Raw genomic sequence first — 25,912 nt, forward strand, 5'->3', positions numbered from 1 at the left:
TTCGGAAGACCGAATATGAGAGTATGCCGGTGCGTCGAGTGTTGTCTTTGTAGCAATCGTATGAAGTCTGATGTTTGAGTACGGTCAGATTGGATCAGTGTTTGTTGATTCTAAAGAGATTTGAGACCGCAGATGCAACAGACAGGCGAGTGAAGACATTGTCGCGGCTGGTACCACGCGGCTTGTGTAGACGCTGCTGATGTCGTGGTGCAGCTTTGTTGCGGCTGACTGATGCACGACGACATGATCTGAACAGCGTGTTTAGTGATGGCCGACCAGTATCATTTTCAAAGTGCCCGCAAAATAGAGACTTCATACCATGGAGACCATCATCCTTAGGGTATCGTGTTGATAGAGGCTTGGGGGAGAGTGTTGACGGCTGCATTCAGTCGCAAGCTCACTTCACCTAGGTCTGGTAGGACAGCCATCATTCGGATCTTTGCCCTCAGACTGGGGGCATCACTTGCTTCCAACACAAAGGATGGCCGCGGCATTACCATCACCATGGCGAGTTGGTTGTGACAAGAATGTCTTTACAACGAACATGTCTGCCTGTAACAATGCGAGCAAGGCTGTCGACCGTCGTGAGAGATATTCCGTGGCCGATCCGCTATGGCCTGCCATTTGCTAGTTGCACACCTTCGTCTGACGGCAGGTTTCAAAGCTCTTGAGACATTCAGGGCTCGGACGTGCAAGCATGGCTGTGAAGTGTGAAAATGGAGAATACTTGCTGTGGACATTATGATTTGCCCCTATTACTTGGCAGCCTTGCGCGATTTACCTGCGTTCGACTGGCACTGCTCAAGAAATTCACGGTCTGGCGCATTATTATGCTAAAAACTGCTATAACGTCTTTGATCACTGTTGTAAATCTAGAGCCAATATATACAACTTAAATCCTGTCGTAGGAGTAGTATACGGCTCCGACTAGTTGTTCTTCATCTAACCATAGCTGCCACATTTACGACCCATCTCTGGGCGAGGCTTAATATACTCCTAAGGGATACGCGCTGGGAATGTTCTTCAGTGGCGTCACCTGCGGGACCGAAGAATTTGCGGTCGTGACTTCCACCGTCTCATTTAGCCCGTTCGTGACAGGCATTTTCCGTGCATGGAGCCGATCATCGATGCCCTTGGCGACCCGCAGCAACGTGCCTTCACTCCAAGGTAGACCTAGGATCTCCATGCCAATGGGGATTCCAATAGGCGCAGAAGCCGTGGCAGGTGAAAAGCCAATCGGCATGGTGATGACAGGACTACCGGTCAGGGCAGCGAGGATTCCGTTGCGGCCAGACTGTGAGGGAGAGCCGACAGGAACGACCAGGTTTTTCTGTTCGGGGTAAATGAGGCATGTGAGCTCGTTGGCGACGATGGTAGAATGCAGGGCGCGCGTCAGGTTGGCGATGAGAGATTGTTTAGTGAACCAGCTGCTGTTGCTGGTTGAAGAGATCAGGGCGGTCTCGACGTAAGAATACTGCGACGGGATAACCAAGAATTCCGGGGTGGTCTGGTTTGGTGTGTACAACTCTGGCATAGTCATAGGGCGAGCACCGGTCAAGTTGGGTGATGAGAGGTAATTTGACAGACTTTCGCGATATTCGAGTGTTTGGACATCCATCTGGGCGCTCATCGCGGTGGCATTGTAAGTGATCGTATCGGTTATATTGACAATCGTGGCTCCCATGGAGCTGACGAGTGAGACAACGTTGTCCATGGCTTGATTGACCGGAGTCGTTTCGTTGCTGGCCAGGCGGTTGAAGAAGCCTTGGAGCACCCCGATGCGGATGCCAGACAGGTTGGAAGCTGCCCCTAAGTTGAGGAAGGTTGTGTAGTCGGTGCCAGGCACGGATGCTGGGATAGCTGAAGTCGCATTGTCCATCGGGTCGTATCCTACACTTGCCATGACAGTCAGAGCGGTCGCGATGTCGGCAAGGCAGCGGCCTATCGCGCCTACTGTGTCCTGGGTGTAAGAGATCGGAATGACTCCCGCCCGTGATATCAAACCGCGGGTCGGTCGAAAGCTGAAGAGATTGTTGGCACTGGCAGGGCTGCGGAGCGAGTTGACCGTGTCCGTGCCTGTTCCGAAGACTGAAAAGGAAGCCGCTACTGCAGCGCCAGTCCCGCCAGAACTGCCACCTGGAGTTCGTGAGAAGTCGTACGGATTCAGCGTCTGGCCACCGAGCGACGAAACGGAAAGGCCTTCCAAGGCGAGTTCATGGAGATTGGATTTGCCTAGAATAACGGCTCCAGCTTGACGCAGGGCTGTGACGGTGGGAGCATCCTGAGTCGGAATAGAGCTGTTTAATGCCAGACACCCGCCTGTAACGGGCATGGGAATAGCATTGTAATTGTCTTTCAAGACGATAGGGATACAGAACAAAGGACCTGTTGCGTTTCTTGTAGACAGCGTCTGATCGAGGGAGTCCGCGATTTGGAGAGCCTGTGGATTTAGTGTGATGATTGCATTGATGTCCGAGTCGAAACGTTCAATGCGGGCGAGAAAGGCTTCCACTATACTCCGACACGTTGTAACGCCAGAAAACAGTGAGGCATGCAGAGAAGAGACCGTAGCTTCGCGTACATCGATGGGAGAGAGTTGAGCTGTGGCAACGGCAAGAAAAGGCAAGTAAAATCCGAGCCTGAGAATGTTCATCTTTGAGTACTCTGGCTATGTTGTCTCTCGGTCGCGTGTGGCAAGTAGAATAGCAGTGTCTCTCAAATTCATAACATTTGTGCTCGAAGCTCGGCGATGCACGGCGATACAAAGCTTTGCTCCTAGGCGAAATGCCGCGGGAGAGGTTTCTCTGATGGAGATGGAGATGCCCACCTCATCAAAGAGATCTGCTCGACTCTCGTGTGTACTCGACGTCACGAAGACCCTTCTTTCCTGTGCAGAATCATACCACCGTCTCTTCGAAATATCATCGAGTTGTCGTCTTACATCATGGTTGGATCGCGCTCTCCTTGATATCTCCGGCCTCTTTGAGTCTTCCGTGTCTATTCACTTGGGTCCCACCATTCGGCAAAGAAAGGTCTCTTTCAAGCCCACCCGGGGGAGTACTTTTTGCACTTTTTTGTTGATCTCACCTTTGCTGATTCTGGTTTTTTTTTGGGATGGTAACTTACCCAGCAAGCCTCTTTCCAAATTTAGTAGCACCGCGAACTTGGTGTTTTTAAACAGCCCTTCCTACATAGATTTTGTAGGAGATGATCTATATTTCAGAGGTATAGGAATACACATCAATCGATTTTCTATCAGACGACAGTAGGATTGAGTTATGTTGTCTCCCAGAAATTAGAGCTATCGGGATTGCGAGATAGTAGGTGAAATATTGAATGGTTATGACAGTGGCTTTGGCGTGCCAGTTATTTTGGAAATAGGCTCACTAGGTAGGTCCGCTTCAGCGATGATGATTGAACATGCCGCGATTGTTCGTTCTTTTTCATACAAACAGTTATATTACATTAGACTTACTCAATGAAACTATCGTGACTAGTTTGGAGATGCTTATGTACGGCCTGTTAACCCCGTCGAGTTGAATAGCAGCTTACCTCGAGCTTGTGACGAACGGATCAGAGACACAGTCTATATTCGCCTGGTGCATAGCTAGCCGACGGTAAGAAGTACCGTAAAACTAGATCACGACTTATCGATTATCGATAAGACAAGAAACGCGGAGCCGCGGAGGCGTAAGTCTCGTCAAGAACAGTTTGTATCAAACAAGGTAGACAAATTATCTGCCAACAAATCACGCATATCCTCTGTCGAATTGGCTAACTTAGGGCGTCTACTGGTGCATCTGGATCCTTCAATGTCCTTAAGTTTTGGTTGGGTGTTTACATCCCACCCAGCACCACATTACCTACACCCTGTTAACACGTGTCGCAACTTCTGCTGTTACGACACCGTCTCTCGCTTGCATCACTCATCGCAGCAGGCAGCAGGCGGCAAGCGTTCCGCCACATATATCACCACTACTTGGTTCAACCGGTCAGCGTTCTGGCCGTGGCTAAAAGGGCCTTCTGCAGCCGGCGGAAACAATGGTAGGCATGGACGACGACTGAGCGGGGTAAGGTGTTGGCCTCGATGGGTCGGCAGGTGTGTTCTCAATCATGTGTTCGTCTTCCTCCATAACCTCGCAACCAGCGTGGCAGCCATGATGCATGAGCCCCCCATTACCGTTGTTGTCTGCAGTCCACTAATGCACCTTCCATTGACTCTATTGAATGATGGGACCGACAAGTCGTTTTCTCTTTGCACATGTTTTGTGTTGGTCGCCGGGCCTGAAGTATGACCTGCCGATAACGTGTCGGCCATTGCCGCGAGTGTTAACCTGCGGTGATTGTATGCTCTTCTCATTGATGTCTGCTGCTGCCGGAGACAATTCCTCTGTGGTCTGTCGAGTCTGGATCCGCCTCATTCCTTTCCAAGCATGCTCATTCGGCTTCCTACTGCCCTCTCCATCAAATCGCTAGACTGCGTGGGACTGAGGTGCATCGCAGGCTGGACGACCGCTGTTGACAGCCTTCTCCCGTGATCGCCGCGACGAAGCGCACGCATCTTGTCCCATTCCTCCACCATGTCCAAGCAAGGCTCCAAATCCCACAAGAAGGTGAAGCGGGATGAACAGTCGGACTCTGATAGCGAGGATGATCTTCAACCAATCCACTTCTTCGTCCCAGGAGAGGGCATCAATGCAGCAGTCCTCGTGGAATATATAACCCAATACGTCGACAGAACTGCTAAGATCACATCAAGTCACCACCCAACGGTGAGATCTGAACGACGCATTTGCGCTCGCGCTGACCCTTACCAGGACAAAACCCGCACAGGCTTCAACGTCCTTGCAAAGAAGACCCTTAACGCTGTAAGAGCCTTGCTCGAATAACATCCTTCATCCAATACTTATTCCATCTGATAGGTCAGCCTGCGCGATATCATCAACGACTCGAAAGACTGGGATCTAGAATCACAAAGCAGTATGATGATCCATGACAGGACGGGAGCACATCATATATTGACTGTCGTCAGAGAAATTTCGCAAGGACCCGTATCGCTACGCAGAGTCAGACACAGCCAGGCGGCGTGCCCGTCAAGGAGCGTCGAAGGGTGGCACAGCCCGACCGGCACGCTCGGCACGTGAAACATCAACAGACCCTGAGAGTTACAGACGAGATAAGACTACTAGTCCGTCTCAGTATCCTGGCTTGCAGCCTCAAGTTGGAAGTGGTTATCATCAGGGTCAATCCAGGACAGACTATCCGTCGTCAAATACTTATAACATATACAACGCGGTGAGCGCCACATCTTACAGCGCCAACATACCTACCAATCCTTCTCAACAGGCCTCCAGTACATATCCTTATGCTCAAACCCCCAAAACAATCAGTGATTATGCTCCACCCTCTTACGAACAAGCCGCACCGAGGGGGCCGCCTCGACCTCAGAGCCCATCACAACCTGGTCCTGATACATTCGACCGAGAGATTCGCAATCCGAGCGGAGACGTGCCTCGACAGGGTTCGACGTCACAAGATGATCCTCGTCGACGACCGGAGACATATGATGAGATGATGCGGAGATCTTCTCGTAGATAGTCGTCTTTGGGAGATGTTTATGACCAGACGCAGGAAGGGCGTCTTTGCATGGCTCTCTGCATGGCTTAAATTTGGCAGCATGTCCGGAAGGTGCAAACGTCTGCCGACGGAGCAACCATGCAGGTGGCAGAAAAGAGGGTACCGTGGCCGGACTGCGTCAGAGCTCATCTTCCCCTGGGCTCGCGGCATTTTAAAATCTTCAACTTCCAGCCAACGATGCCCTCCCTGACCTGCCAAACATCACCAAGAGCACCTATATTTGCGACAATTTCTTGTCGCTTCATTGCAAGGCTCGGCAGATGCCAACGGATGCAATCTCTGTCATGTTACTTTGTACTCTGGCTTTAAGAGGATCGTTTTCTTCCTGCATGCTTGGATGTTTCGCTTCATTTCGAGGAGCATATTTACTTGGGTCTGGTTCGTTCTGTTTACCTTGGATACTAAGGACGTTGAGGGATCGGGAGACTGCCAGCGAGTAAGAGGCACAAATGGTGCTGACCGTCAAGCAGATGGAACTTGAGGCGGGAGAATTGGAGGAATCTCGCAGCGCATGATATCTTGCCTCATGTGTTCGTTGATTTGAGGCGTGTTTCAAGACTTGGTACGTTTAGGGAAGGCTGATCCCATCGAGTGTGGATGGCATTCGCAGCTGTACGGCAGCATTCAAGGCGCAGCTGCCCCGATCTTATATATATGCGCATCGTCCCTGACATCACATGAGTATCAGATTGGTTGACTTGAGCTCACCATGGGCGTCACCAAAACGATTGGACTGCAAATTTTGGCTTGACTGTCAATCTGTCGGCAAATCTCCGCAATGTACAAAAGTCCATTGTCACATCCCCCGCCATCTTGGATGTTTCATGTGGACGGCTGCCTCAAGTCACTCAGTCCTCAATCGAAGCAACCGTCGACTTCCGTCCGAAAACACAATCAGATCGACGTGCAGAGAGGAACACCCTCCTTGCAGCTGGTCGATCGTGACGTACAATTATATAAACAATAGTCCTGGCCCTTCCAAAATTACGGTTGATCTGACTTGATCATCCCACTTCATCAGCCATCTTGGTACTTTCTCCCTTCATCTGCAGGGCTTGTTGGGGCTTTGGGCACATTTTCCCACTCGCAATTTTACCTCTCGCATCGGCGTTTGGACCAATCCACCCCAGCCAACACCACCTTTAGCTGATTGGGCGGACACAAGGGACAATGCATATGCACCATGCTAGAACAAAACCGGGCCTGTAGCGTTCAGAGATGCATGTCTCACGAGGGCCACGACATGAGACTTTAAGTCGAGCCACCTACGATTACAGGGCCACACCACCCACCCCTCTTGAATCGTCCGTGGGATTCTCATCGCTCACAGGCCGCCCTCGCAAGGCAAACATAGTTGGCCCTGTGATACCGTTTGAGAGGTCCGGACAAGGCGGATATTGCTGTTTCTGGTTTTAAGTGGGAAACGGAAACAAACGACGTTCAGCCGGCTTAATATTGACTTCAACTCTTTAGGGCAGTGATGAACACAGCAAGAAAAGCACCGCACAAGAGTCGAGTCAATGGCTATGAGCCTTGGGGACCATCAAGCACGGACGGTTTTCCAGAACAACGTTGCTCAACCGGCCGGCCTAGCGACTCCAACACCTGGAGCCCCAACTCACCTTGAAGCACGCGAAGGCCCCGCTCCAGCACAATGGCAGGCGGTGAAGGACGAAATACGGATTCTGTATGAGAAAAAGCCATTGAGAGATGTTAAGAAGATCTTGGAACAGCGGCACGGCTTTCGCGCGACGTAAGTATGCACTATGCACCTTGCCGCGATTCCCTGGAAATCTTGTCTTTCCCCCAGCCTCCCCTGATCTTGTAAAATCCCATGCATTGACAAAACTTCCAGCGAACGAATGTATAAGGCCCGCCTTGCACAATGGGGCTTCAGCAAGAACTACTCGGATAAAGACTATCAAATATGCGCCGTATTACACCACGCTCGGCAAAAGAGCGGTAAACATCGGACGGCGTTTATTATTCACGGTCATAAGCGGTCGGCCAAGGACTTGCACAAGTACATCAAGGGCCGCAAGATGTCCGAGGATGCATTCCTCGCGACCGCCCTCAAGAACATCCGCCTCGACAGCGAGCAAGAACGCGACCAATTTGCGCATGTTCGCGCGTACACGCCACCTCCTGCCGGACCAAATACGCCGCAGAACGAACGAGATGATGACGACCATTTATATTCGCTGACAATGGTGCAATCAACGAGCACGGCCAAACGGTCGCCCACAGAGACAGCAATGTCAGGGAGTGGTTCACTATCCGCTCATCGAGATTCACCAACGTTTGCGAGACCGGCGTCGCCCAGCGAGGCCAGATCGACGGCCTTGTATCCGGCACCAGTACCTGCGACGGACCTGACACTGTCCAGGCAGCAGACCTACGTTCCGCAGTATGCTTCAACAGATGTCAACTCAGATCCCAGCGCTGTCACGTGGCAATCACAACCACAACAGTCGCCATTCCAACGTCTCGCGCCGTCTCCGCTTGATCGGCCTCTCCCTGCTGCCTCGAACATACCCATGGCGCCGGCATACAATAGTCCCACCATACAGGGCTCCCTCAATGGCTCCCCGACCATGGGATGCCCCAGCCTCGGCCGGGATGTGGAGTACATGGCGCTGCAAGTCGTCGATGCCCCGTCTCTCAGATCGCTGTGCGGACATGACGACCTCCATGCCTGGCGTCTGCTCAGTAGTGTCACGTCGTCCTCGTCTTCGGCATCGTCGTTATCTGCCAGCGATGGTTTCGAACACGTCTGCCCGACATGCCACGACTTGACGCGCAACCATTTCATCAGCCTGCCTAATCTAGAGAACACTACTTCCCCCGCCACTCGACCACGCCGTAGCATCCTGAACGAGACGTCTGACGTGGCGGACACAACCATGAGCGTGCCAACCTCGTCTCGCGGCCACCAGCACTCGTGGAAGTGGGTGGCCCGCTGTTTCGCCGCGTGCATCTACCTGAGCAGAGGCAACGAAACGTTATCACAACGCAGCCTGGCTGACGCCGAGGGCGAGTTCGAAAGAATGCTTGTTCCAACGCAGGACCCCAAGATTCTTCTTGCGCTAAACCAGACGCTCCAGATTCTGCACATGCACGACCAAGGCGAGATTACCAAGACCATCATGCGCGCAGCACATGATGTCGCCGTGCGCGTGTTGGGGCCTGACGATCCATTGACTACGATCACACGTTGGATGGTCTACGTTGCCGACCTGAAAATGCGGGATCGCGACATCACGAGCGCAACTTTGTATGATGTGCATGCACGCTTCGTCGAGTGGTATGGACTGGAGGATCCCCGCGCCATCGCCTCGCTGTATTGCTTTGGATATATGCTGAACGTGGAGAGGAGGCTGGAACAGGCCGAGTCGGTCTTGCGCGAGGCATATGCCATGTCCTGCGCTAACCTGGGCCCCAAACATCTGCAGAGTCTCTCGGCGCTGACCAATCTGGCGAGGTGTCTAGAGCGGCAGGACCGACTGGACGAGGCAATTGAGAATGTTGAGACTGTTGTGAGGGATTCCAGAGATACGCTTGGCGACAACCATCCGCGCAGGCTGGAGACAATGAGGATACTGGGCACGTTCTACGAGAAGCAGGGACGCGTGGACATTGCGGAAAGTCTCTACTGGAAGGTCCTGGAGGGCCGAATCAAGATGCTTGGTGTCAATCACGGGTTCACACGAGGCATGCAGAAGGACCTGGAAGAGTTGCTGAAGAGCCGCGGCAAGTGGGCGGCCAGCGATGTTCCTGGCGGGCAGAGTGAAGCTCAGCTTCGCATGCAGGATCTGTTTGAGTGGAATCCGGGTGAATGGGATGATGTGGGTGGTGCGAGTGATGCGGAATCGAGTGATGGCATGGGTTGTGAGCATGACGCCTTCTAGCACATGCTTCCGTTCTTGATTGGGAAGAGGTGTTGATCTCCAGGAGGTCATGGTCCCATCTGGGGTCGTGATTGACAAAGTGTCGATTGATTGATGCCCTCTTTGGAGGAAGATTGGGGTCACGCCTCCGGCAATTATGATTAACGTAGCGCTGGTTCGGTCTATCTAGTGCTCTGTTGTAGCGTTTTTAAGCTGTGGCCGAGAAAGTGGCAGCACGAGAAAAGAAGCATCGACGAGGACTTGGAGGTATAGTCAATAACATACCTCTGATACAAGCTACAAGTTTATGTACAATGGCAAATGACCATTCGCCAGCATAACAGAATGAGCTCTGGTAGTGAGGATGTGATGAAATCCTTCGGATAACGCGCATTAGACCGGGTCAGATAGGAGGAGGGAGAGCAAGCATGGATCTGCGTATCTACCGGCACAGGCGTGAACGCTGCAATTGTGATGTACGCCTCGGGACCCGCACAGCATTGAGTGAGAAGGGAGACGAAGCATGTCCGGACGATCACAAGCACCGAAAGGACTATGCATATGGATGCTGGGGCCACGCACTCCGGAAGGAGACTCTGTCTCCGAATGTCGATCATCCTCGCCAAACCCACGTGGGTAAGGTCACCGATTGGGCAGGGGTGATGTCCTGGATACTGTCACGAATAAGTTACTGCGTATCACCCGGTGTGCTGCGAGATGAGAAGCAGGATCCACTGATGTGCAGCCCGGGTTCTGCACGAGAGCGATCTGCGAACATGAAAGCATTCGGTCGGAATTAAACAAGCTTGGGCTGAACAGCATGGTGTCAGCTCGGAGCTCGAAAACAGAAACGTAGGTCGTTGACAATCGTCTGTATTCCTCCCTGAAGGAAGTTTGCCTTATTGACGACTCACTGTAAAGGCATGCCACAGGTTGCGCGATACTTTGTAGGAGTTGTTTGGTTAGTTCTCGAACTTTAGTTCAGATTCCAACCTCTTCGCGCCGTAAATGCCAGCAATGTCACCTTTGGCGCCCTGAGTTTCTTTGACCACTTTCAGATAAGAGTCCGCGAGCTCGACACCCTTCATCTGAACACCAGCGCTCTTGGCCAAGTCCATTGCGTGTCGGGCGTCCTTTCGTGCCAGGTCCACCGCGAAGAGCGGCTCCTCACGCTTGTAGTAGTCTCCGTTCATCAATCTGTTCGAGTAGGCGGTATAGGGACCTGGGAACATGATCTCGATGTACTTGTGCAGGTCCTCAACTCCTAGGCCTGTCTTCTCGGCCACTACGTGACCTTCGGACAAGACTGTGACCATGTTCACGATGAACGTGTTTCCAATGACTTTCAGCAGTGTGGCTTTGCGCGGTTCTTGACCAGAAAAGTCGAGGTTGGCTCTTGACATCACGCCCTTGGTATATGGCAATACCTTCTCCACGGCGTCTGCCTTGCCGGCGATGACGCAAATGAGCTGTCCGGCGTCGGCCATGGCAGGAGCGCCAAAGACTGGGCATGCGACGAAGCTGGCACCCTTCTCTTCAATCATTGATGCCTCCTTCGATGTGGTGTCTGGATGGACAGTGCTGCAGTCCACCAACAGCTTCCCTTTGACATCTGTTTTGAGGATCTCTTCGACCGTAGACAAGACGGCAGGGTCATCGCCTACACAGTAGAATATGATGTCTGCGTTGGAGACGGCTTCTTTGATTGTGGTTGCAACGGTCGAATTGCCGGTTTTCGCGACCAGCTCTTCGGCTCGCTTCGTTGTGCGGTTGTAGACGATGAGAGGCTTCGAGAGGTTGCCCTTCTCTGCGATGTTTTTGCACATGCCCTGTTCGCATATCAGTAAACAAGCCTCGACATTCAGCAAAGCGTCCTACCCTGCCCATGTTGCCGAGGCCCAGCCATGCAAGTTGAGGAGCCATCGTGTCAAGGGTCGTTTGATGGGGGGGTTTCGAAGGATTGAATAGGGATTTGGGGAGATTCCAATTCAAAGCTGCGAAGGAACGGGTATATAACTGCATATGCACATCAGTAACATCCACAGACCTTTCTTATGCTCGAATAGAGCCTCAGCGGTTCAAAGTCCGCATTAGCCGCAGCAGTTCATAATGACGTGGTCTCCATTGTCGTGGGGCACGAATATTGCCCGGCCGATAATCAAACATCAGGTGGGAATCAAAATCTTGACCGGCCATGAGACTGGAAGTGTCCTGCGTGCTGGTCACTGATTCTCCATATCGTCGATGGTCAACAAAGGATCTGGGTAGAGGCCAAAAGATATCTAGGTGGTTAGAAGGTTTCAGGTACAGCAGTAACTAGACGGGTCAGGCCCGCAGTCCAGAGTTGATGACCCAGTGCCTGGAGGATTGTCGTCCCTGGGCACTGACGGTGACGGAACGGCGACTCCGCATCTCCAAATGACGGATCTTTTGTTATCTTTGCCGACTACAGATATTTTTGGCTCATGCATGGCAACATGTCGGTGACTGGAGTGATATGGTGCTGAACAAATTTTACTGATGAGACTGCAGAGACTTGGGGATTGACACTTATGCTTCAAATGCATCGTCTCCACTCTACCCTCTCTTTCTCGTTCTGCCTTCATGTCCAAACATGACCCAGATGACTCTGAGTCGGTCTGCAGCTTCTCTTAAGAGTGTCCGCTCACAAGACCAGGGCAGGAATGTTGCTGCCGACGCGCTGAGAGCCTACCTCAACTCCCGTCCTACACTGTCTGCTTCCGCATGCAGGTCATGTCATAGACGTTTCTACTCCGCTCAGCCTGCTCCTCAATCAGACCACGACGGCACTCCTAACGTCCAAAATCTCCAAGATGAACAATCTGGATACGCCCAGTGGAAGAAGCAACGATTGGCGAACAAAGAATTCTTTACCAGCCTATTGAGCTCTGCTGCCACAAAAAGAGACGCGAAGGCCTACATATCTCGGTTGAAGAGTCCGAGCAAAAAGATTTCCGCTGCTCAGCCTGCCGCAACTTCTACGTCCATGAAAGCACAGTCCTCGGTAAATGTGGGTAATCTGTTCAGTCGCTCCCGTGCCGCAGAGCAAAGTCCTGTGTTTACGCAGTTTAAAGATGAGGAGCAGACAGTCGAGGAAGTGGAAACTTTGAGCGTTGCTGTGGTCAAGATCAACAATGTCAGCACCATGGCTGAAAACATACTTAGTGGGGTTGCGCAAACGTTGGCTTCCTTGTCGCGCCTGGGCATGGTTCCAGCTGTCGTGGTGGAAGAGCCAGATCAGGCCGATGACAATCATCGACGAGAATTGTTAACTCACTCAGCTGATCGGCTGGTAAATGCCCTTGACCAAGTCAGTGAGTCCGGAGCAAGAAAATTGGATAACTGCTTTCGCTTGGGCCCAGACGGTCGACCTGAGATATTTCTCCAGAAACTGGTTACTCGGCCGCTTCACAAGGGCAGGATACCAGTCGTTGTTCCCCTGACATTCTCCGATCAAGACCAACGTGTTGTCTCCATTGCCGCAAATGACGCACTTTTGGCATTGACGAGAGAACTTGCAGGACTGAGTTTCAACCCCACAACAGGCGGGAGCCTCAGAGAGGCGGAAGAGAAAGGTCTTCCCTTGCGTAAACAGATCTCGTTGGACAGGATCATTGTGGTGGACGAGACTGGGTGCATACCTAGCACCAAATCACACGATCAGAAACACGTCTTTGTCAACCTTGAGCAAGAATACTCTCGATTGCAAGAAGAACTAAGGAGCTCGACCGATAGTGCCGTATCACAAAGACACGCATCTAACCTCAAGCTGTTCGAAGACGCTCTCAGAATGCTGCCCCATTCGGCCTCGGGATTATTGACCACTCCCCTGGAAGCTGCGAACACAGCAAGGTTGACTGACGATGAGCCATCAAATGTCGGCACACGGCGGCAGAAAAACCCCTTGATCCACAACCTATTGACGGACAAGCCGGCATATTCATCGTCTCTACCTGCGGGGCGATTGACTCAGGACAGCGCAATGGCGTCCGCGACGACCTCAACGTTCGTCAAACGCGGCATGCCCTTGACGATGCTGCCCAATCCTGACGCACACGTTTGGACAGCCGCCAGTACACCTCGACTCAAATTGACGGATGGTCGAATCGACCTCGATCGACTTGTCTATTTGATCGATGACTCGTTCAACAGGAAGCTCGATGTGGAAGCATATCTCAAACGAGTCAATGACAGAATTGCGGGCGTGATCATCGCTGGCGATTATGAAGGTGGAGCAATCCTCACATGGGAAAAACCACCAGGTGCCTCCGATGATGACACATCTCGACTCGTGCCGTACCTGGACAAGTTTGCGGTTCTCAAGAAAAGCCAAGGTGCAGGTGGTGTGGCCGACATCGTCTTCAACGCCATGGTGAGGACATGTTTTCCAAACGGCGTCTGCTGGCGAAGCCGCAAAGACAACCCTGTCAATAAATGGTACTTCGAGCGATCTCGCGGCACATGGAAAATTCCCGAAACCAATTGGACCATGTTTTGGACCACACCTGGCCTGCTGGAGAAACCAAATAGTCAGACTTTCCCGGACTATGAAGCTGTATGTCGTACCGTGCAGCCCACTTGGGCTGACGGGAAGAAGCTTGTAGACTGAGATTTTATTCACGAATGATGAAGTTCATGCAGCGATTTCTATTTGCACACTGGGGTATATAGACAAATTTCAAAACACTCAGTTAATTGCTTCTCGCAACCTAGCGACTACGCTCTCCCGTACTGTACCTCGACTCTCTGGTATGGATCTGACCACTTGGGTCCTTGGGCAGAGCACCATCGCTCAACGTTTCCTGCAGATGCGCCCCCTCGCCTGACACCACCCTTGGATTATGGGGCGGGGCAGGCCTCTTCAAATGTCGAATATTGCCTCTCATCAGCGCCAGCAGGTAGCTTGAGCTAATGAACTCGACTCCGCTCGGTGCCTCAACCGCACATTCGCCACCGGAAACGTTTGCGAGGTTTCCATGTCTTCTGCACAGTCCATCTTCCCGCACCTCGCCTTTCTCCTGGTCTTCATCGTTTGACTTGCGCTTGGGAATCCAGACATTTCCAAGACCCATACTGGCGACCAGACTGAGCCCCAAGATCGGCAAGATGGAAATGAACGCCCACATCGTGGCAGTGGCACCCTGGGCGCGGATGGCCTCCTGCTCGGCCTTTGGCAAGCTACCAATAGCCTCCAGGCTCGCCTGGTTGTGCACATCAATGCTTCCATTCACGCTGTTCGACCCAAAGTACAGGCTCATTTGATTCTGAAACACGCTCCCCATGATGGTCAAGGCGATCGTACCACCAAACGGCATCGAGAAGCGCAAAAGACTGTACACCGGCGCAAGACGGTCACGGAACATGCCTGACAGATGCAAATTCGAGGGCATGAAGCGCATCCCTGTTCCGGCGCCGGCAATGGCCATCATGACGTTGACGAGCGTGACGTTGCGCGCTTTCACGCCGTAGCTGAGCGTCGCGATGCCGGCGGTCTCGACGATCGTGCCGAAGAATAAAGGCCAGAATGTCTGGCGCGGGTAGACGTTGCATATGAAGATCGCCAGGTACACGCCCACGCCCAAACCCGGGACGTAGTAGAGGAGTTGTTCGCCGGCGCGGGAGGCGGCGTACGCTTCGACAAGAGTGAAGTAGATGCCTATGAAGTAGAAGACGGAGTAGAGTGCTGCGCCGGTGGCGGCGGCGATGGAGCAGACTAGTGCGACGTCCTTTGAGGACAGAATGGTGGAGGGGATCATGGGTTTCGTCCGTGGAAGGAGACGAGCGAGCAGCTTGTCGGGGGCGAAGAGCGATTCGTAGGCGATGAACGCGCATATGAGGAGGGCGCCGAGGACGAGGGTTGAGATCACGGCGCCGGAGCGCCATGGGAATGTGGATCCTCCCCAGGCTGTTCCTAGGACTATTGTGTATTAGATGAGTGGCCTGGCGAGGGGCTTTGAAGGGGGAATGGAACTTACTGACGAGCCCTACGCCCAGAATGAACAGGGTGATGCCGCCGAAGTCGAGCGTGGAGAGACCCGAGGTCAATGCTTGGAGGCGTGATTGGTGCCCTGGTGGTCGCGAGAGCGAGACCTGGCCTGGCTTCAGGTCCTTGCGGAGACAGAAAATGGTCCCAACGCTGACGACGGACATGCCGGCGCAGAGGACGAAGCAGTATCGCCAGTCGGCGTTGGTGATGTAGCCCCCGATCACGGGTCCAACCGCGTAGCCGACACCATTCATGAGTTGAAAGATGCTGGTGTTGACGGCTTGTTCTTTGAGAGACACAGAATCTGCAAGGATGATCATGACGACGTTTTGGATCCCGGCGGTGCCCATGCCTTGGAGTGCACGGCCGAGGAGCAGGACAGGCCAGTCTGGTGCGGCCGCGCAAAGAACGCTGCCGATTGTGAGGAGGACGACAGCGCATTGGAGCGATGTATGTCGACCGAAGATGTCGGCGAGTTGGCCCCAGACCGGGATGAATGCTGTCGCTGTCAGGGTGAAGGCTGTGACGATCCAGTTGAGTTGGTTGAATCTGTCGAAGTGTGAGGCGATTTGAGGGAGCGCGGTAGCGACAATGGTCAAGTCAAGACTTGCAACGAAAAAGGCTGGAAGGAGACAGAACATCAACTTCCATCGGTACTTTCGTGTGGCGCTCTTTTCTTGGACACATTGAGAACATGGCTTCTTTGCCGATGGAGTGGTAGGTGGTTTGGGCTTGGATGTTGTGTAGGCTGCGGGAGTTGAACTTGAGGTGTCGTTGGGATTGGTGTCAAGTGGTGACGGTGAGGATGCTGCAATTGGAGTAAAAGCTGACTCTGCTGCCGCCGCCTCTGCCGCTGCAGCTGCCTTCTGAGCGCGATGCTTCTTGATAGCTTTGTATGCTAGATACATGTTTGCGGAGATGGCAAAGTGCGGTGGGGATGGTTCAAGGAGGATAGGATGGCATGGGAAGGAATCTTGACGGGCGGCATTTGGCCATGTTTTATACTTATGCTTCTGAAGTCGAGCGAAAGCGAGTACGTCGATAAGGGAACGACAACCTACAGTTTTAGAGCATAGCCTTTCTATCCCTTCCCAATGTACTCCGTATTCCACCCGCCAACAGTGCTTTCGCAGAATGGTCCTGAAGAGGAATGGCGCATTGGGTCGAGCAGCCGGCTAAACCAGTTTCGGCATATTCCGCGACTCTTGGAAATGTCGCTCAAGCTTTTCGCTTCTGGCGTGACTGGAAATTGGCAGTGTAGAGGGGGTATGATGTTCATGAAGCAACAAGGCAGACTTCACTGTACCAGATTGAGTCCTTTCTGCGAGGCTCTGTTGCAAAGACTGGTCCAAAAATATGTATAGGTGTCATGGCGAATATACTTGCATATGTGTTAAGGACTTGCCTTATCATTAGCCTAGAAGTTGAGGTATTGGCTGATTCGAGGAGGAAACAGTAGACAATCCAGAGAGTATGCAAAGACCAATTTGATATCGGGCAACAGATTTCTCGTACAAACCAGAATCTCAATCGCAAGTGTATGATATATTTGAGAGAGATGATTGTGATGACTGGATTCTGGGCAAGGACTTCGAAGCTGTTTGACAGTCCCCGTCAAGGCCCGTGAGCCGTATATCGGCGCTCGGCAAAGTGGAAAAGGGGTCATCGACTCGGCTCCACCACTAAGATCCAACAGAGAAGTTCTGATAAAGTCCACACATTATATGTCATATATTCAAGTTTTGTGTCAAAATCACGACTACAATGTCGTCCGGTCTGTTAGCTCAGGTTTGTTCTCACCACCTCACAGTCAATGTTAAAAGCTAATTCCTTCCAGTTGGTTAGAGCGTGAGTCTCACACAAGTCAACACTATCGGTCATTCCTAACAACGTCAACAGGTGGTGCTAATAACGCCAAGGTCATGGGTTCGACCCCCATATGGACCATCTTGTTCAAGATGATCTGCGTAACCTGGGTTAAAATCCCAGCGACCATTTTTTTGTTCTGTGACAAAAGTGAGATGAGTTCAAAATTGGTAGTGGAACGTCGCCTTTTGTTCTTGACCAATAAGATCAATCACGGGGGGATTCACTACCTACCTTTCACTTAGTAATGTGAAGCTCATTGAGAAAGATGCAAGCAGTGAATGCACGGTCTGTCCTCAAGAGGCCCGTCGTGCTCACATGGATCTAGCATGACCTACTCGAGTCTTCAACTTGGATTCAAGTCTCATGCGGCGAGGTATTAGCTTTAAGCGAGTAGATTCGATCTCTCAGTGACTCGGCCCTATCTCTTGACATCAGTTCAAGCATAGGGATTGAAGATGGATCACTCTACGATTTTGTCAGCCGTCTGCAATAGCACCCTCCAAGACCCTCACTGAAGCTGGATTATAAGAGCGTGCTATTCTGTGGTATGTCGATAAGTCTCCCGTGTCCGAAAAGCCTTGATGCCCATCTAAGTCGATATTTTGTCCTAGAGCGACGGAATATCTAGCTGCATCGGTGGCTGCGGGACCCGATGGACTGTCTACAAGCAACATCCATGAAAGACAGCGTCCCAGTGTACGGACTACACACCGCAGATCACCTCACACGGATATAAGCGTCATACTCGCATGCAGAAGGAATCCGCGTAAAGCGTTCTCGAAGCTGGACGTTGAAATCCTACAAAGATTGCGAAGTCTCTCAAAGAGTAAAAGACGCTCGATATTCTTTTACCTCGAATACGAGTACTGAGTCAGCAGTGCCTTATAAACAAACTTTGGTTCACGATGAGGCGCACGATTAACCTTCTGAGTCTCTTAGCGGGGCTGAGTAATGCCCGTCCCCAGGTGTCAGCTCCGGCTGGTATATTCCACGGCAATTCGTCCATTGCCCATATTGACCAATTCTTGGGCATCCCATATGCGAAACCTCCTGTTGGCGATTTACGCTTCGCCAACCCTGAAGCACCTGTTACGAGCTCCAGCAATGTCGTTAAAGCTACTGCATATGGCCCAGGATGTTCTCAACTGGACATCTATGCCGAGTACAATGGACTTAGCGAAGATTGTCTGAGCCTGAACGTTATCAGACCTACCAACATTTCTGCCACTGCTTCACTTCCAGTACTCTTCTGGATACACGGTGGCGGCAATGTCAATGGCCAGTCCATATTCTACAATGGTACCGCAATAGTTCAGCACTCCATTACCATCGACCAACCCGTCATCTACGTGGGTATCAACTATCGACTCGGAGGTTTTGGTTTTCTGGGCGGACCAGCTGTCTTGTCTGCCGGTGTCTCCAACCTCGGCTTGAAAGATCAATATCTCGCCTTGGAATGGGCTCACACGAACATCAAGAGTTTTGGCGGAGATCCAACCAAGGTGACCATCTTCGGCGAGTCCGCAGGTGCTTAGGATTGCTGGGCTCAACTTCATTATGCACACCTGAAGAATGAGACCAACAAACTCTTGCGGGGAATGATTACAGAATCAGGAGCTCCGGGAGCACCTGGGTTTGAAATCGCCCTCACAGCGGCGGCTGGTGCCTCACAGTATGATGACCTGCTCAACTCGACAAACTGCACAACCTTGAGCTGTCTAATAACGGTTCCTTATGACATTATCTCCCCGATCCTGGTCACTTTCCCTGAGGGTGCCTACCTAATCGATAACGATTGTTTGAACGACACTCTTACCAACTTGGTTGAAAAAAACTCGTTTTCTCATATTCCCATCATCCATGGCACCAACTTGAACGAAGGCGCAGTATTCATGCCCGACCCTTTCAACTATCCCAACCGTACTGCATTGATCGACACTGTTGCTGGTTATCTGAACAACGAAACTTCCTTTGCCACACTCATCGTCGATGCCTATAACGCAACGGACGACACGGATCTGGGCAAAGGTTACGACGCTGACCCTACAGCTGATCATGGGTTTTTTGTAGCTTGTGGACTCTACACTGACATGGACATGGATTTGGGGAAACTCACGCTGCTCAAGATAGCAAGCGAGAACGCCAATGTATGGGGCTATGACTTCCGACAGAGGCCTGCTCTCAGTGCCATGAACCTCAGCTATGAGTATCCTGGCGTTAGTACAGCCTACACGGAGGGAGTCGGCGTCTTTCACGGGGCCGAGCTACCATATGTTTTCGGCGAAGCTACAAACCTGCCGGATCGCAGTCCTGGAGACGACGAGGTGGCTATCAAAGTGCTGAATGCCTGGATCTCATTTGCATACTATCTGAACCCAAACAATCCTGAGAGTAAGCACATGCCTCCCACAAATGATTATACTACGATGAGAGACTAACTTTGCTGCAGAGAAGAATACGGTGACCTGGCCCAAGTATAACTCGACCTCTCCCTTTGGGGAAGTTATCATCTTCGAACAGCAAGGAAATCTGTCCATCAGAGCCGCGCCGAACACCTTCAGGGCGGTCCCGTGGGACATTTGGGGCTTTGCAGAGATGGAGATTGGTCAACATCCACCATACTGAATGGGAATCGAAGACTGGGGCTGCTACTCTGCGGCAACAAAATTAAAAGATATCTCGATAATTATAGATATAGACGCCAACTATGAATGATCAGGCAGCGATGCGCGAGGATAACGTGGAAAGGACCGAATAAGCTATGCTCCCAGCAGGTGATAAAATAAGAGTGTTGGCTCAGAGTGAAGACGCCTTTGTTGTTGAGAACGACCTTGTTTTGCGAGGTTCTTCGAGAGTTTGGGTCCAAGTTACGGATTATATTTGCGGCAACCACTGCTTTCCATAATCCCGACCAGAATTGATGTCTACTCCCACTCACCATCAGATAATCACAAACCAACTTCGTGAGCTGCTTCACCTCAAGCATGCCAATATGCATTACATGCAGCACTCCAGTTAAGAACTTGTATACTGTGTACAGCAAGGCCGACGATCGCACTCTCGGAAAAGGGGTTCGTTTAACACAATGTCCTAATTGCAAACACTTTGCCGACAAATATGTCGAGCATGATTTTGTCGTTTTGTTCATTGATCTTGTCCTGATCAAGCCTCAGGTACGTCTCGAATATCTGGTGTTTGGAGGCTTATTGACCCTCTTTTAGGTCTATCGTCATCTTCTGTTCAACAGGCTCGGTCGCTCAGACAACAAATTCGATCCCAGTATCTTACGCCTTGGGATCCTGCTGGTGCTATTCGATGTCTACATTACATGGGCCCGGATAGAGAGAAGCAGCGCGGTCAATGGCAGCACCGAAGTGCCCTCCAGGCTCAGTAGCATGCCAATCCTTACACAGTATTTCTTCTTTCTTACCATGAACGTCTTCGCGACTGTTGCTCAGCATGGTATCATCCGTTTGCTGGCTCGCATCTTTGTCCCGACTCCTGACCATGACGATGACGCCAGTGGTAACAAATCACCACGCTCGAGCTCCGATGACAGCAAAGCTCAGGACATGATAGGGCCTGGTCATGCCAGCCCAAGTGCGATCAGCACCGCACTGTTGGTCTCGAGTTGCACCAAGTTGTTTCCGATATTGCTTGTCATTTGGCCTACGGAAGCGAAGGAGAGTTCTTCAACAGGATTTGCGTTTCGAGCGACGAACTATGTTGGTTGGGCCGTACTTGTCAACAACATCGAAGCTTTGCTGATACTTCTCGACTGCGGCTACGTCGTCGCAAGTGGGCTCGCAATTGCTGGGGTGTTCGCGAGATGGCTCGTGGAAGGATGGGCGTTGAGTCTCGTGGGCCTTGGGGCGGACACTGGTCCTGTCGGCGATCTCATTGCCGCTTTCACGGCCATTGGGACCTGGTTCATAAACAGCTGACCGGCTCACATGCCAGGCAAACTATGATATATGCATGATCCGCCCTCATTACAAAATCTTCTCCTTTAGTCTAATTGTGTTAACCACGTACCCTCACCGCAAGGCTGGTGGAAGCATATCCGAAGTTTAGCCGGTTGCGTGCCTTTATTCCTCCTTGAAGTCGGCGAACCTCTGACACTCCGCCTCTGCGCCAATCGTCAATAGAACACTGCCATCATGCGAGAAGTGCCCGGTGCGGATGAGACTGCTGGCCGTGGTCACAGAGAAAAGAAACCGAGTGAAAAGATCAAGGAGCAGGTAACGAGCAAGATTGACCGTCTTGAGGACGAGAAGTCTGTTGTTCTACCTACATACATTGCTCCCAACGATCCAAAGTTCTTCCAAGAGCAGAAAGAGCTTGGGAAAATATACGATCATACCAAAAAGGGCCCTACTGGTGACGAGATCGACTTCTACTCCCTCGGGACCCAGTGAGTGGCTTGCCCCATGCTGCGCGACAATCCCACTGACCATGACAGTGTCGAGAGCAAAGAGAAGCGGTTCTACATCCGCGCAAGGAGAGACCCTGATACCTTCTATTTCCACGCCGACGAAGCTCCTCCTCGGCACGCCCGACTGAGCGACGAAAACCATCCACAATGCGGGGTGGAGACTCTGAAGAACGTGTTTACGAAAGACATGCTGGGAAAGAGCGGGGAATTTGGCAGTTACACAACGAGAGCGAATGTTTTTGCGCGAGAAGGGAAGTTCTTCTTTGAGGCAAAAGTTATCAGTCTGGCTCCGCCAGGTAGGGAACCTCCCGATCGTGCTTTGGCCGACACCCAAACCCAAGACAGGACAGCTACGAACCGAGGCGGGCTTCGCGTAGGATTCTGTCGGCGAGAACATCACTGGAGCGAGAGCATCGGAGGAAACGCCTACAGTTACGGTCTTGTACTACGCAGTGGAAGATCAAGAGAGTATGGGAGCGTGCGGTTCAACACCCTCATGTATCACATGCAGGGCGAGGGCGCGAAAGATCCTGATGACCTATCTCCAGGCGACGTTGTCGGGCTGATGATCACACTGCCGCCGCTGGAGGTACAGAAGAAAGTCGTCGAGGGCACGTTCAACCCTGCAGAGTATCCTGACCTCAAGTGCGGTCCTGCGATCATCAAGAAGAAGCCGGGTCCTGGGAAGAAGGCTGCTAAGAGCACTTCAAAACCAAAGGACGGTGAACATGCAAAGAGCAAGGACGAATCAGTCAAGAAGTCACACTTGCGGACCGCCATTCGCAGCGCGCTTCAGCCTCTATCTGGATGTGCTGCACCACCGGACCACGACATCATCCGCGACCGCAACCCTTTCCTCCACAAAGGCATGACCTATTTCGAATGTCCTGAGTATACACCCAATCATGACCTCAGTCGACCAACACTTAATTCGAAGAACAAATCAACCAACCCAGATACGGGGAAAAAGTATGATTTACTTACAGATCCGCATCCCAATCACGAATTACCGCATCTACGAACCCTACCTGGAAGCAAGGTCGAGCTGTGGGTCAACGGGAGGTATCATGGAATCATATGGGAGCACCTTTTTGCATTTCTCCCGCCGGCTTCGTCTATTGAAAAAGGTAGTCGAGCTGTCACAGGTCAGGGCGACGTGGATGATGGCTTGCTAGGCTATTATCCCGCCATCAGCCACTATACTGGTGGCGCCGTCGAGTGCAAATTTGACGGGCCGTGGTGGTACGGATATGGCCAGGATGGTCCTCAACATCCGGATGCACGCCCAATAGGTGTGCGCTACCAGGAACAAATAGTCGAAGACATGGTCAATGATCTGGTCGACGAAATTTACCAGGAGAAGCTCTATAACGATCCGAACTGGATGAAGAAACGGGTTTTGAATGCAGCAACGGCCAATGTACAACACGGCTGAAGAAGATGATGACTTGGTGGCACGTGGGAGCAGACAAAAACGTTTTAGAGAGCAGTCTAGAGCATGGTACGGCCATGGGTGGGACAGCTCGATTTCCCCATTATGGCAGGATATGGCGTGCTCCAGGATCGCATGCTCTTCAGAAGTCGATGGGCATGGACATGGGCATGATGGGCAAAAAGTTGAGTGAAGCGTGACGAGATACCCTTTCTGTACGAATATGCATGACCACAGCGATAGAACTATTATCAACATCACATCAGAATCCTTCTCTTCGCGAGGATTACTGCATCCTAGTCGTCCGAAGAACAGCTCACGACGTCTCCCCTCGAACGAGAAGCTCGTAATCCTTGTGGTAGGCGAGTTTGGAATAATTGCTGCCTGTAGAACTTGTTGAGGTCGTGAGGGACCCCCCTGCATGCTTGACATTTTGGACGTTTTGGACGTGTTGCACAATTGGAACGTCTCCTGATAACTTTCAGGCTGCCGTGGTAGGGAATCGATGATCCGATGCGAGCGAGAGTGGGACGGAAAAAAGGAACATCTGCGTGTATCAGTGCGTCGTGCGGCTGACGAGTCCAAGGGCTGAGCTGATTGTGGAGGAGGGAAGCAGATGGAAAGACTGACCCGGAGTCAACGCAAGGGATGGCAGCAGTTTGACGGGCAGCCAGACGGTGTCTATGCAGGGTGATGGTCGCAAGAGAGAATGTGGTTGGTTGTTGGAAATAGCACAGAGTGTTGAATGCGGGTCGACAAGTCAGACATGGACCACCGAACATGCAGGAACTGCGCAATCCCTCGCCCCTGAAGGACACAGTGGCCTCTATTTGAACTCGGCTGCCTGCTCACTCTTCACCTTCGATCTTCAACCACTCTCTCCCAACACGAATCTCTTGTGCAGTCCAATCCTGCGTTACCTTCTCTGTTATTGTCCTCCACTTTTATTCAGTCCGTGGTCCTGCCTGACCACGATGCCTCCGCGTTAAGGATACGTGGTCACTTGGACCGACCATAATAACAACCCACACGAGTCCTCCAAATACTCTGGCATCTATCATCCATCACTCAGACTTCGCCGCCAAACCACCTCGCCGCCATCATGAGTGATTCGAGCAGTGTCGTCGATCCGTCTGTGCTAAGTGCATGCGGCTACGATCGGTACCCTAGTCCTTGCAGCACGCTGGATGACCAAGAATCGAGCCAACCCCCCTCAGATCAGCCTAACAAGAAGAAGCGGAAGGCATGGGGACAGCCAGTACCAGAAATCAAGCAGATCCTCCCTCCACGTAAACGAGCCAAGACGGCAGAGGAGAAGGAACAGAGAAAGAACGAAAGAATTCTACGAAACAGAAGAGCTGCCGACAAGTCTCGACAGCGCCAGAAGGCGGCCGTGGCTGAACTCGAAGTCCGGCAACATCGCATCGAACAAGAAAACGCCTCGTTGCGAGAACTCTTGTGTCGCTACCAGTCGCGATTCGGTGTCCAGTCCGACTTCCCAACCCCAGTCCCAGCTGAAGAGTCGGCTGTTCCCGACCTAGACTCAGGCTCCTCGCCATCAGACATGAAGAGCAATGTACCATTAACACCCTCGGAATACCAAACCCCCGAACCTCAATCCAATCATCCCACCCTCGTCCACTCGGACGATACGACTCCCGTCAAGCACGAGTCACCAGTTCTGGCGCCTCAGCTGAACATCATCAACGAACACTACGATGATGCGCAGGCCAGTTCGATGCACGCGTATCAAAGCTTCCCCACCGTCTCCGGTTTGACACAATATCCTGCCGCGGTATTGTGTGACCTGCAGTGTCAACCGGAGACATGGGCTATAAAGCTGCCTGCGTTCCCATCCAGCCAGATGACCAACTTTGGGCTCAGCTACCTCCTACAAATCTTTCAGACTTTGACGATATTTCAAACCTTCTCAACGACAACGCTCTTGCCGATCTGCAATCTCTTCCGGATTTTGGCACAGAAATTGTCCACGACCTCGACGGAACAGGATTTTTCGACAATCCTCTCCAACTTCCCTCTAATTCATTCTTTGATTTCGATGCCTTCGACACCGACCAGACCTGCGGTCTTCCGCATGAAGCTTCTGAGCCGACTCCTAGCATGCAGCCCACACATGGCGCGCCTATTACTGGCAGCGACAGACCGGGCTTTGCAGCAAGTAGTTAGCGAGGATGGTTTCGCCGAGGACCCAGATCGTCGGTGGACATGGTCGAGTCTAATGACCATCAAGTGGACGATATTGAGGTTAGAGAAGGAACATCGGAAGATACGACGTCTGGTTTGGATGACATCGGAGGAAGTCTCGGATGCCAATGTAATGGTGGGCGTTGATCACAAAGCGGTAGCCAGGAATTCACAGCTTTGGCATGGCACGAAAGCAAATTGTACGAATATCATAGATGACGGTGGTTGGGTTCAAGTACAGGAGGTTCATTAATCGACCCCAGCTTTGGGTGCCTAGGTAGACATATTGAATCAAAAGCCTGATTTCACGAATCATGTCTACTTTGAAGTCCTCAATAAGTGTGTTTTATGACAACACAACAAATGCAATCTCCTTGCCAGGTTCGAGCACTCAAGGATTCCCAGCAGACGTAGTAGATGAATGTATCTAGAATGAATCT

At 51.8% G+C, this 25,912-nt stretch overlaps 9 protein-coding genes across 9 annotated transcripts; 6 read left to right on the forward strand and 3 right to left on the reverse strand.

Annotated features, from left to right (window-relative positions):
* Positions 1–958: 958 nt before the first annotated feature.
* Positions 959–2,932, reverse strand: EDD37DRAFT_276981 (amidase). The gene has a single exon (XM_062811020.1). It carries the CDS (start codon positions 2,651–2,653, stop codon positions 986–988), a length of 1,668 nt encoding a protein of 555 aa, XP_062673687.1. The 5' UTR covers positions 2,654–2,932; the 3' UTR covers positions 959–985.
* Positions 2,933–4,438: 1,506 nt separating this feature from the next.
* EDD37DRAFT_276998 (uncharacterized protein) lies at positions 4,439–5,956 on the forward strand. The gene is made up of 4 exons (XM_062811021.1): positions 4,439–4,772; positions 4,818–4,868; positions 4,923–4,980; positions 5,033–5,956. Exons 1-4 carry the CDS (start codon positions 4,581–4,583, stop codon positions 5,596–5,598), a joined length of 867 nt encoding a protein of 288 aa, XP_062673688.1. The 5' UTR covers positions 4,439–4,580; the 3' UTR covers positions 5,599–5,956.
* Positions 5,957–6,899: 943 nt separating this feature from the next.
* EDD37DRAFT_277000 (uncharacterized protein) lies at positions 6,900–9,749 on the forward strand. The gene is made up of 2 exons (XM_062811022.1): positions 6,900–7,390; positions 7,493–9,749. Exons 1-2 carry the CDS (start codon positions 7,158–7,160, stop codon positions 9,543–9,545), a joined length of 2,286 nt encoding a protein of 761 aa, XP_062673689.1. The 5' UTR covers positions 6,900–7,157; the 3' UTR covers positions 9,546–9,749.
* Positions 9,750–10,486: 737 nt separating this feature from the next.
* On the reverse strand, positions 10,487–11,447 carry EDD37DRAFT_606590 (6-phosphogluconate dehydrogenase; the record flags this gene model as incomplete). Its single annotated transcript, XM_062814897.1, has 2 exons — positions 10,487–11,353; positions 11,403–11,447. 2 exons carry the CDS (start codon positions 11,445–11,447, stop codon positions 10,487–10,489), a joined length of 912 nt encoding a protein of 303 aa, XP_062673690.1.
* Positions 11,448–11,744: 297 nt separating this feature from the next.
* EDD37DRAFT_277003 (amino-acid N-acetyltransferase) lies at positions 11,745–14,305 on the forward strand. The gene has a single exon (XM_062811023.1). The coding sequence runs from the start codon at positions 12,139–12,141 to the stop codon at positions 14,152–14,154; it is 2,016 nt and encodes a 671-aa protein (XP_062673691.1). The 5' UTR covers positions 11,745–12,138; the 3' UTR covers positions 14,155–14,305.
* On the reverse strand, positions 14,205–16,693 carry EDD37DRAFT_277019 (uncharacterized protein). Its single transcript, XM_062811024.1, has 2 exons — positions 15,521–16,693; positions 14,205–15,462 (listed from the first exon to the last, which is right to left on the reverse strand). The coding sequence occupies exons 1-2, from the start codon at positions 16,437–16,439 to the stop codon at positions 14,255–14,257; spliced, it is 2,127 nt and encodes a 708-aa protein (XP_062673692.1). The 5' UTR covers positions 16,440–16,693; the 3' UTR covers positions 14,205–14,254.
* Positions 16,694–18,305: 1,612 nt separating this feature from the next.
* On the forward strand, positions 18,306–20,025 carry EDD37DRAFT_606593 (Alpha/Beta hydrolase protein; the record flags this gene model as incomplete). The annotated part of the gene is made up of 3 exons (XM_062814898.1): positions 18,306–18,927; positions 19,009–19,791; positions 19,850–20,025. 3 exons carry the CDS (start codon positions 18,306–18,308, stop codon positions 20,023–20,025), a joined length of 1,581 nt encoding a protein of 526 aa, XP_062673693.1.
* A 359-nt stretch (positions 20,026–20,384) lies between these two features.
* On the forward strand, positions 20,385–23,270 carry EDD37DRAFT_606594 (Arv1-like family-domain-containing protein; the record flags this gene model as incomplete). The annotated part of the gene is made up of 5 exons (XM_062814899.1): positions 20,385–20,573; positions 20,622–21,328; positions 21,414–21,468; positions 21,549–21,814; positions 21,863–23,270. The coding sequence occupies 5 exons, from the start codon at positions 20,385–20,387 to the stop codon at positions 23,268–23,270; spliced, it is 2,625 nt and encodes an 874-aa protein (XP_062673694.1).
* An 803-nt stretch (positions 23,271–24,073) lies between these two features.
* Positions 24,074–25,792, forward strand: EDD37DRAFT_623399 (uncharacterized protein). Its single transcript, XM_062816108.1, has 2 exons — positions 24,074–25,053; positions 25,074–25,792. Exons 1-2 carry the CDS (start codon positions 24,370–24,372, stop codon positions 25,452–25,454), a joined length of 1,065 nt encoding a protein of 354 aa, XP_062673695.1. The 5' UTR covers positions 24,074–24,369; the 3' UTR covers positions 25,455–25,792.
* Positions 25,793–25,912: the final 120 nt, after the last annotated feature.

This window comes from Exophiala viscosa, assembly GCF_022695815.1.
Source record: "Exophiala viscosa unplaced genomic scaffold EDD37scaffold_2, whole genome shotgun sequence".
Classification (NCBI taxonomy): Eukaryota; Fungi; Ascomycota; class Eurotiomycetes; order Chaetothyriales; family Herpotrichiellaceae; genus Exophiala; species Exophiala viscosa.